The sequence below is a fragment of the Solea senegalensis genome, linkage group LG2, assembly GCF_019176455.1.
Source record: "Solea senegalensis isolate Sse05_10M linkage group LG2, IFAPA_SoseM_1, whole genome shotgun sequence".
NCBI classification, from domain to species: Eukaryota; Metazoa; Chordata; class Actinopteri; order Pleuronectiformes; family Soleidae; genus Solea; species Solea senegalensis.
The window spans coordinates 7,289,442-7,300,928 of NC_058022.1; the positions used below are offsets into that span (position 1 = coordinate 7,289,442).

The following is an 11,487-nucleotide window of genomic DNA, read 5'->3' on the forward strand; positions in this document are numbered from 1 at the left end:
CAACATACTATCAATTATAGGGTTTATTTTTGTATTTAATTTGAACTTTTATGATAGTTTACAGAAAGTTGTGATAATTTGGAAGTTATTTATGTATATTCAACTTCAAGATGGGTAGATGCAGTGAACCCATCTTTGAAGTGAATTTCCAATCCCATCCTGTTGGATCCATGAATGTTTTATAAAGTGTATGTTTTTGCCACACACTGACACTATGGACATTTTATTGTTATACTTTGTGAACCACATTCTATACGTTTTCCTTCTTGACCTCTACACAGTAAATTGTTACCCTCCATAATATATTCCCCCTACTCCTTGTTTGACCCATTGCATTTTATCAGAAGCTTTCAAGGCTGTGACCACTTGTGCCAAACATCATAAAGCACCATGGCAATCGTGACCTCCGCTTACAGAACAAGCAAATGTTATGAAACGTGTTGGACTGAAATTCCAAGCTTGTAAACGACGCCACTATAAATGGATAGCTACACAAAGTACAGATCACTTCCCCCATAGGTTGACAATATGTCGTTCCTGGGGAGAGTTGTGTTTCTGTGTTTGATAGTGCTGTATGGGTGTCGGAGGCACGACGACCAACAACAGGCCATGTTCGTCGCAGGTCCCGTGACCAATGAGCAGGTGGAGAGCCTGCATGAAGAGGCTTCTGGGGGCGCATTGCTGAACACATTTGACTGCAGTCATCCCACACCTCCTGGCACCCGACAGTACTTTGAGTACCTGAAGAGCAGAGGGGTGACCCACTTCAAAGTGCTGCTGTCATGGGCTCAACTTTTACCCTCAGGCCTTCCTAACCAGCCTCAAAAGACTGTGGTTACCTGTTACCAGAGCCTGCTGACACAGCTGCTGGAGGTGGGCCTTCAGCCCCTGGTTGTTCTTCATGACTCCGCTGTGCCAGATGCACTGAGATCAAGGTATGGAGGTTGGGAGAGCCAGGAGCTGGTAAACAAGTTTGAACAGTATGCAGAGTTTGTGTTTGAGGAGTTTGGGGAGCTGGGAGACTCGTGGGTGACACTGAGCAGCTTGGATGAGCTAAAGGGTGCTGAGCTACAAAATGCCCTTGATGCACACGCCACAGTCTATCATCGATACCACCAGCTGTTTCCTGGGAGAGGTAGGAGATCTGTGTCTTGTTGTGTCGTGTGCTTACGCCTAGATAATTACAAAGCTCAACATTTCCTGTTCAAAGGCTGCTGCTGAAACTGGAAGTCAGTAGTAAGACTGAAGCATGCAAATATGCACCACTGTTTAACTATTTTATCACTGAAGATTTGAAAATATTGAAACACAGAAACAAGTGTGGCTGGAGAAATGGAGATGCCTTGTGAATTCTATATTATTTTTAGCACATTTCCCCCCAAAAAACTGTGTTTAATTTAATCTGTGTCATAGTTTGAAGGTTTGGGGGTTAATTTCCAACATGAGTTAATCACTTTTTCAAGAGGAAAATGATCAGATGATGTCAAAGTTTTTTGGATAATTTTATTGCTATATAGACACCAATAAAGCCTAATTGGTCTGTTTTTCATTCTTTATCACAGCATCTATCAATAATCACTGACTGCGTAAAGAGCAAAGTGGAATTAACTTTGACATATAATAACATTTTGTGATAGTTTATCTTTGGCCGCACTGTTGTGCATGTTTATTACATGCACACCGATAGTGGCAACACTAGGAGAGATAATGCTTTAATCTGTTTTCCTTTAGTGTCATTTGGAGGTGACGATAAGGAAATACTAATGTGGGGCGGCAATGTTTAGATCTTTGTTTTATAGCAGTGGGGGACAGTAAATGATTAACTCAAATGAGTCATTTGTTGCAGATGGACAAGTATCAGTTGGAGTGAAGGGCAGTCAAATCGCAGTCATCTGTGACACCCAAAACCTGGTAAGATCTCACAGTTACATTTTTTTTTTTAAATTAAGCATTTTCATAGCTTCAGCTGTTTGATAAACATGTTGAGCTGATTTATTTTTTTTGTATTTGTGTGAGAGAAAAGTAACAAACATGTCCTTTCCAGAAATATGTAGATTTCCTCTCTATCAAAGTTCAATATGACTGCAACTCTGGCAGAAACCTGGCAGAAGAACTGCAAAATGTCATGGTATGTAGCAGTAGACAATGTTCTGTCATAAGTAATAACTGGTATAATACACGGTTATCTTAGCAGTTGTTAAAAGGTATTGAATGTTTTTAATATTATCATTGTTGTTATTATTATTATTATTTTTGTTGTTTTTAGGGAAAGTGTGGACAGAAACCAGTTCTCTTTTATGAGGTGAACATCAATGATTGTTCTCCTTACGACTTCCTGTCTGACACCAAAACATCAACAGGTACATTTCTGATTATGAATGTGATTATGTAAGTGCAGTTTATATATACATGCTGTAACACACTCTTTATTATACTTTCACAGACCAAAATGTTATTGGGTTGGACATGATGAATCTGTTATGGCCAGTTGACGCTATACCAAAAAGGTGCAATAGTTCATAATGACAGTGCAGAAACTAATCTACGCTATCTGTTAACCAATCATTGTGAAGTTGTCTTGTGACTCTAGTAAAAAGTACTTTATGTTTGTTTTATCTGTGTATAATAACCTTGACATTATTGGCTTCTGGCCACTGTACTTGTGCTACTTGTGCAGTCAGTTGCATTTCACCTTGATTTTCATCTAATTTCATGGTTTTCCTAATCTTCACTCCCTCACATCAAAGGGACGATGCTGTCAGAAACAGTCTTGTCACACCGACGTGTTCCGTAACCTACTGCAAAACTTGGAGCAATTTTGCCACCGTGACCTCATCTCAGCGAGATACCTTCCTGAATGAATCCTTCCCTGCTGACTTCCAGTGGGCCACCTCCAGTGAATCCTTCAAGGTTGAAGGTGGCTGGTCAGTAGGTGGAAAAGGGGAAACCATCTGGGACCACTTTGGCCACCAAGACATGGCCTTTGCAAATCAGACAGCTGATCTAGCCTGTGACAGTTTCCACAAGGTGGATTATGATGTCTACCTCCTGCGAGGTCTTCATGTCAACACCTACCAGTTTTCCATCTCCTGGGCTCGTATTTTCCCTTCAGGCCACCGAAGCAGCCAATCAGAGAAAGGGGCTCTCTACTATGACAAGTTGATCAATGCACTCATTGACTCTGGCATACAGCCTGTTGTCACTCTCTTCCACTGGGATCTGCCACAGGCACTGCAGGATCACGGTGGATGGACCAACACCTCCATTGTTGAAGCTTTCAAGGACTATGCAGACTTCTGCTTCTCCAGGTTTGGAGACAGGGTCAAGACCTGGAACACATTCAGTAGCCCCTGGGTGGTGAGCCATGCTGGGTACGGCACTGGTGAGCATCCTCCTGGAATAAAGGACTATGTGGTTGCATCCTATCAGGTGAGCATTAAATTATAATCATAATCTGCATCTATGCTAAAATATATCCTTATTATACATTTACCTTACACTATTTTCATCTTTGCAGGCCACTCACAATATACTGAAGTCCCATGCTGAGACTTGGCATGTCTACAATGACAAATACAGGGCAAAACAAGGAGGAAAAGTGGGCATAGCTTTGAATTCTGACTGGGCAGAGCCCAAAGACCCCTCCAGCCCTGAAGACATAGCAGCTGCAGATCGTTACCTGCAGTTCATGTTGGGCTGGTTTGCACATCCCATATTTGTAGATGGAGATTATCCTGCAACACTGAAGGCCCAAATTGAAGAGAAAAGAAAAGAGTGTCCCCTCTCTGAGCCGGCAAGGCTTCCAGTTTTCACCCCTGAAGAGAAAAAGAGGATACGTGGAACAGCAGACTTTTTAGGTTTAAACCACTATACGTCCAGGCTGGTCAACAACAGTGATGGTGGCTGCACCCCTGGTCCTCAGGCGGTTGGTGACTTCCAGGCACATGTGGATCCATCATGGTCCTCTACAGCTTCTGACTGGATATATTCTGCACCCTGGGGTCTCCGTAGGCTCCTGAACTACATTTCCAAAGAATATCTAAATGTTACCAAAGTGCCTGTTCATATAACTGGGAATGGGATGCCAACCGATTACAAAGGGGACACACTCAAGGACACGAGCAGAATAGACTACATGAGGAGTTACATCAATGAGGCCCTGAAAGGTATGCTGATGATTGTTCTAAGACTGGATTTTATTTTGTTTATATTTTACAGACACCACTTGCAAAAATCATGGGATAATTAAATCCCTTCAATTATAATTTTAATTGTTTGATGATTTCAACCATACTTCTATGAAATCTACCAAGACCTGTTTAAAATTATATTTTCTGTGTTTATGATCTCAACAGCTATACATCTGGATGGAGTAAATGTGCAGCGGTTTACTGTTCAGTCACTAATGGATGGTTTTGAGGGCCCACAAGGCTACAGTGAACGGTTTGGACTTCACCATGTCAACTTTGACCTGTCTGACAGACCCAGGACTCCAAAGCAGTCTGCCTATTTTTACTCTGAGGTTATTGAAAAGAACGGTTTTGCTTCCAAAAAACAGTTGGTTCATGTAAGAGAAGTGAACAACATGCAACCACATAGAGTTTCCCCAATGCCACCTTCCACAGTCCCATCTCAAGCCAAGGATGTCTGGAGGAAATTCTCGAGCCAAAGTAATTTTCAGAGAAAACTTTACCACTATGGTACTTTCCCTCATGGCTTCAGTTGGGGAGTATCATCATCAGCTTACCAGATTGAAGGTGGCTGGAATGCTGATGGAAAGGGGCCCAGTGTTTGGGATACATTCACCCAAAAACCTGGCAGTATTCCTGGTAATCCCACTGGTGATGTAGCCTGTGATAGCTACCACAGACTTGATGAAGACCTCTACATGCTGCGAGCTCTGAGGGCGAAGTCATACAGATTCTCTTTGTCCTGGTCCAGGATCTTTCCTGATGGTCGGCGGACCTCCATGAACCAGAAAGGTGTCGACTTCTACAACAGACTCATTGATGGTCTCTTAGCATATAACATCACCCCCATGGTGACACTCTATCACTGGGACCTCCCTCAAGCTCTGCAGACCATCAAAGGTTGGGACAACACAGAAATGATTGACATTTTTAATGACTTTTGTGATTTCTGCTTTGCCACATTTGGGAACAGAGTGAAATTCTGGATGACCTTCAACCAGCCTTACACAATTGCATGGTCAGGATATGGACTTGGACAGATCCCACCAAATGTTAAAAATCCAGGAATTGCACCATACAGAGTTGCACACAACTTGATTAAAGCTCATGCTAAGGCCTACCATACATATGATGATAAGTACCGCAAATCCCAAGGTGGTCTAGTATCCATTGCTCTCAATGCTGACTGGATTGAACCTAAAGATGTTAATGTTCCCAGAGAGGTGGAGGCTGCTGATCGTGCGCTGCAGTTCCAACTTGGCTGGTTTGCTCACCCTATTTTCAAGAACGGTGACTATCCTGATGCAATGAAGTGGCATATTGGGAACAAAAGTGAACTCCAGGGACTTTCGGGGTCAAGACTTCCTTCCTTTACAGAAGAAGAAAAGAGTTTCATCAGGGGAACTGCTGACATGTTCTGCATAAACCACTACACGACAAAAATAGTGAGTCATGTTACAACGCAACTAAGCCCCGCATCTTATGAATATGACAAGGATGTGTCAGAAGCAGAGGAAGGTGATTCACCAACTACTGTCATCAGTAACCAGAGAGCTGTCGCATGGGGCTTGAGAAGACTCCTCAACTGGATCAAAGAGGAGTATGGGGAGCCAGAAATTTATATTACTGAGAATGGAGTAGCTACAGACAGTATGAATACGTTTGATGACTTAGACAGAATATTCTACTACAAAACATATGTTGATGAGGCTTTAAAGGGTAAGTCTCAACAGATTTTCAAGGTTTTACTGTTTATGTTATTTCTTTATTATTACTAATTTTCATATATATCTCTGTCTATCTGCTTTTCTACTATATGCAGCCCATGATCTTGATGGTGCAAAGGTGAGAGGATACATAGCAACATCACTCATGGATTCTTTTGAGTGGCTTAATGGCTACAAAGTTGGATTTGGGTTGTACCATGTCGACTTCACCAATCCAAACAGACCAAGGACTCCCAAACGCTCAGCTCACTATTACTACCAGGTCATTAAGGACAATGGTTTCCCATTGCCAGATGATGAGAAGGTGCTTTACGGACACTTTCCTAAAACCTTTAACTGGAGCACTGCCAGTGCTGCTTACCAGGTAGGCAGTTGTTGGAGATGACTTCATAGTCTAACAACTCAAGCATTTTGGCTAATATGGGGTGTCCTACAATGGTGGTGCAAGCTGCACAGGGTGTGTCTAGTCGTTTAATACTACTTTTCTTGACTTTCAGGTTGAAGGGAGCTGGAGAGCCCACGGCAAAGGACTGAGCATCTGGGACAAATTTGCCCATATTCCTTTGAAAGTGGCCAACAGTGATGATGGTGATGTTGCTTGTGACAGTTACAACAAGATTGATGAAGACGTGGAGGTGTTGAAGAAGTTGAAGGTATCCTACTATCGCATGTCTGTATCGTGGCCCAGGGTGCTTCCTGATGGGACCAACAAACACATCAATGAAGCTGGACTGAACTACTACATCAGATTAATAGATGCTTTGACAGCTGCAAATATTCAGCCACAGGTACGCAATGTTGTTTTTAATAATTTACAAAAACAATATTATTAATCATGTTTATTATTTTAACATTTCTAACTAATTTGCTCAAATAATTGTGACCTCACCAGAAAAAGTTTTGCCTAGTGAGACATGTACAATCTTATTTTAGGTCACCTTGTACCACTGGGATCTTCCCCTGGCACTACAGACGGTGGGAGGTTGGGAGAATGAAACCATTGTGCACAGATTTAAAGATTATGCCGATGTTTTATTCAGCCGACTTGGACACAAAGTCAAGTTCTGGATTACCTTAAATGAGCCCTACATTGTTGCAAACCTTGGCTATGGATACGGTACCTTTGCTCCAGGTAATCAGGCTTTAGAAGACATGCAAACTATTTTTTTCATATTGTAGCTTAAATACAAGTTGCAGATGGAGTTGTCCTGGGGAAAAAAGAAAAAGCTTAATCATGGATATATGACTGTATATGTATTTATATATTTATATGTGTATATATATATATGTGTGTATGTATATATGTATGTGTGTATATATATGTATATATGTATGTATGTATATATATATGTGTATATATATGTATATATGTATATATGTGTATATATATGTGTGTATATATATACATATATATGTATATATATGTGTATATATATACACATGTATGTGTATATATATACATATATATGTATGTATATATGTGTATATATATATATATATATATATATACATATATATGTATATGTATATGTGTATATATATATATATATATAATGTGTGTATATATGTGTATGTGTGTGTATATATGTATACACACACAAAAGTTCTTTCATTACAATTCTATTCTGTTTATACCCAAGTATATCATACATGTGGTGCTTTACACAATGTGATGATTAATGTGCTGTTAATACTACATGTAATCTTTGTGTATCAGGCATTGTAGGTAAGCAGTATGTCGCAGCGCATAACCTGATCAAGGCCCATGCTGAGGCTTGGCACCTCTATAATGACAAGTATCGTGCAACACAGGACGGCATCATCTCCATTACCATTAATTCTGACTGGGTGGAGCCACGTAACCCGTACAAGCAGGAGGACGTGGATTCAACCGACCGCTACTTGCAGGTACAGCCAAATAGACGTAGGCTAAAGTCTTTCTAGTCGTCGTGGCTAATTAATTTGCAATAATTAGAAAGCATGTGATTCACTCAGTTCTTCATCGGCTGGTTTGCCCATCCCATCTTCAACGGTGATTATCCCGACTTGATGAAAACAATTGTTCGCAGAAGAAGCCTTGCTGCAGGTCTCCCCGAGTCACGGTAAATGCATAGACATTCATTTGGTTGTGTTATATACACTAGTATTGAGGCACAGAGACATTTACTGTACATTTGGTATCGGAGACTTAATTAGTACCTGCATGTTTTGAAGCTCAACTCACACTCACCCAAATCCTTTTATGTTTGGTTATTACTTGCATGAGACATCTGTAGCATATATGAAGAAATCTCAGAATGGGCTCCTTCAAAAGACGTCTTTCTTCTCTAGACTTCCTGAGTTCACTCCCGAGGAAATCAAGAGGATCAACGGAACTCATGATTACTTTGGCTTTAACCATTACACCTCAGTCCTTTCATTCCCTATTGATATGGGAAATCAGCAGGATTATGAAGGTGACAGGTGGGTCTTATGTTTGATGCTCACCTCCTCCGTTTCTCACAGTACTCTGCTCTGTCGGCTGATGCCAACATGTGTTTATATGATATGTCAAATCTCTTCTTTAGGGGCACTGGAGTCACACACGACCGCACATGGCTCGAATCTGGCTCCTCCTGGTTGAAGATCACTCCATTTGGATTCAGGAAAATCCTCAAGTTCATCAAGGATGAGTATGGAAACCCACCTGTCTATGTCACAGAAAACGGGGTTTCAGAAAAAGGCCCAGTGGATTTGAATGACATCCACAGGACACACTATTATGAGAACTACATTAACCAGGCCCTGAAAGGTATTTTGGCCTACGGCTATGAATGAATCATGTCATCATTTTGTTATTATCATGAGCACAAGTGTAGTGATTATTGTTGTCTTTCAGCCCAAGTTCTGGACGGAGTGGATCTCAGAGGCTACACAGCCTGGTCGTTAATGGACAACTTCGAGTGGGCCTCGGGCTACTCTGAGCGTTTTGGACTCTTCTTTGTAAACCGCTCCGACCGGAGTTTTCCTCGCATTGCTAAAAACTCTGCATCTCGCTATGCCTCCATCATCACCTGCAACGGCTTCCCAGATCCAGCCCTTGGGCCTCATGAATGTTTGAACCCTGAACCTGAAGGTAACATAAAGCTAAGTCCATAGATCCAAAAACAATGAAGTAGCATTGATTGTATGTTTATCTAAATGCAAATCCTAACCATGGGAAGTTAAATTAAACTTATATTGTTTCCTTTCTCTTTGCAACAGCTACAAGTGCGCCCCCTGTGACAGAGAACTCGCTTCATACAACTGTCTCTGTTCTGCCTCTGAACATGATGGTAGACTTCCTGGGGCTGGAGCTTTCACCTCAAGATGCTGAAGTGGCACTTTACGTCATCTTTGCATTTCTTCTTGTAAGTGCACTGGGGATCATCTCTGTTGTGTACTGGCTCCTGAAAATAAAGAAGAAGTTGAGGAGGGCACCCACAGATTCTGTAAAGTTGGAGAGAATGTGAGGAAGGTTTTTGGATCAAGTCTTTCATTAAATGTGTTTTGTTAAGAATTAGTTATTCACATTTTTATTAAGTTATACAAAAATGATTGTTTCCCCTTCCTGTCATTATCTATGTGTTAATATAATGTTGTAATCACTGCAGTGTTTTTTTCACTTGTTATTGTATGAAATAAAGACTGAAAGACTGAATTATTCCCAGATGCTTGTGTCAGTGTGAGTAAGTGACCTCTGGGTGGCGCCAGGCAATCATTTCTCTGTACTCTGGGATGCTGTTGCTCCAGTGTGGAGCCGTTTCACATTTTGTCAAATAAAAGCTTAGGCTAAATGAGGGTATAAACAAAAGAGAGAGAAAGTTCATTTATTTGGACAACGTCAAACCAGAGGTGTCCAAATATTTTTTTAATCAGAGCCACATTTGTTAATGTGGGCAATGCTCCTTTCAGACAGTTATTAAACAGTTAAAGTTACATACAAATGCACTGTTTTTATAACAAATTTATTTTCATTGTCACATTTATCATTTTTAAATGGGAATTTAACCAAATCTAAGCCCCACAGCAGCAAGCAAATGCCACATGAAGCCAGATAACATATAAACATAGGAACATAAAGTCATACTTACAGGTACACAACACCAACAGTTAAAGGCAAACCTTATTCAAAAGTTAAATACAAGATGTCACAGTCGGACCAAAATGCCAGGGCTGATTTTCTGTCTGTCCCTGGCCATGAATAATACATTATAAAACCAGAGCTTTCCCCCTAACCTTAACCATGACTAATGATCAACTTGAACCTCAGCACAACCACAATTCAAATCTGAGCCCCAAATTTAACCAATTTCTCAGAAAACCAGGTTTTGGTCTCCATGAGAAAGAAAAAGCTCCTAAAGAGTTAACGAATACAAGTACACACACAGAGACATCTCAGAAACTAAAGAATAAGACATTTATCATCAATATAAAACCTGCAATAGTCACATTTGAGAAGCGAGATGGCTCCAGCTGTGATTAGTGCTGACACCCAAACATGTAGGCCTGCTCAGTGTGAGCTGTGTTTTTAAAGAAACCCATTTCACCGGCTGAGGTCTCTCACACGGAGACCCAGACGCTGGCAGGAGAGTCCGGTCATAACCAGTATTATAGTTATTTGTTTTTACTTCCATCATCATCATCATCATCATCCTTCTGCTGGGCTCTCCTGTCTACCTTCCACAACACACAGTTGAACACCTCCCGGAATTCTCCCTCAGCTTTTTGGTTGCCACTGTTTTACCAGTGACCTGTGGCTGAAACCTTCACAGCCTGTGGGAAGCTGTCAGACACAGGCCCCGCGTGTCTTTCCGACTCAATAACATCATCCACACAAACAGCTCTTCCTTGACGGAGGGGTTATTAGGGCAACTATACACCTCTTTTCTGCCCTCCTGCTAGGAAACCTGCGTCTGGTCTCCAGGGCGACCAGTCTTTTCCACAGGATTTACGCAGTAACTCGCCGTGGGTGTCTGTTCTCCGTGCTCTCCTCGGCGGCTCCGATCAACAAGGGGCCTGTTCAATATTTGAAACCGCAGAGTCTGTCTGGATGGTGTGCGAATGAGAGGAAAACATATTCTCTCATATTTGTCGTCAAATGTCTTTTCTTTTTTTTTTGATCAAGTTGAATAACTTGTATCACAGTTTCATGACTTCATGCACACCCACACAATACACTATTAGGAGCTATAATAGACATAATAATGTGAAATGAGTGGATTCAAGTTGAGTAAATCTTGTACATGTGCTACTAAAAAGGAAGAGAAATACTTCTAGGGACGATTATTGTTAGAGGTCTTTACCATCTTGCTTTAAGCACATGTTCGACGTACACTGATTAGAAACAACATTACAATCGGTAACTAGCTTTAAAGGGATAGTTCCGGGATGTTTGGTTACCTGTGAGCCATCGGACCAGGAACTTAGAGATTTTAGCTTTTTAACAAAAGACTCACGTCATAAAAGTTCTACCTGAATTAGTCTATTACATGTTAAGAATATTTCCGCTGTTTTAACTCACAGTTACAGTCTGACAGCCTTTTCAGACA

The 11,487-nt window shown here is 41.1% G+C and overlaps 1 protein-coding gene across 1 annotated transcript; it reads left to right on the forward strand.

Moving 5' to 3' along the window:
* The first annotated feature begins 513 nt into the window (after window positions 1–513).
* LOC122759794 (lactase-phlorizin hydrolase-like) lies at window positions 514–9,605 on the forward strand. Its single transcript, XM_044014812.1, has 17 exons — window positions 514–1,135; window positions 1,847–1,911; window positions 2,045–2,128; window positions 2,267–2,360; window positions 2,444–2,507; window positions 2,748–3,429; window positions 3,518–4,166; window positions 4,356–5,909; window positions 6,013–6,281; window positions 6,415–6,705; window positions 6,851–7,049; window positions 7,635–7,825; window positions 7,913–8,019; window positions 8,249–8,380; window positions 8,485–8,708; window positions 8,796–9,032; window positions 9,161–9,605. Exons 1-17 carry the CDS (start codon window positions 529–531, stop codon window positions 9,406–9,408), a joined length of 5,697 nt encoding a protein of 1,898 aa, XP_043870747.1. The 5' UTR covers window positions 514–528; the 3' UTR covers window positions 9,409–9,605.
* The last annotated feature ends 1,882 nt before the right edge of the window (window positions 9,606–11,487 follow it).

Bases quoted from the DNA above. Each gene is read 5' to 3' on its own strand.
- LOC122759794 (XM_044014812.1), top strand. From the start codon at position 529: ATGTCGTTCCTGGGGAGAGTTGTGTTTCTGTGTTTGATAGTGCTGTAT. The intron at 3,430-3,517 runs GTGAGCATTAAA...TCATCTTTGCAG, and splicing joins ATGTGGTTGCATCCTATCAG to GCCACTCACAATATACTGAA. The intron at 9,033-9,160 runs GTAACATAAAGC...TCTTTGCAACAG, and splicing joins TTTGAACCCTGAACCTGAAG to CTACAAGTGCGCCCCCTGTG.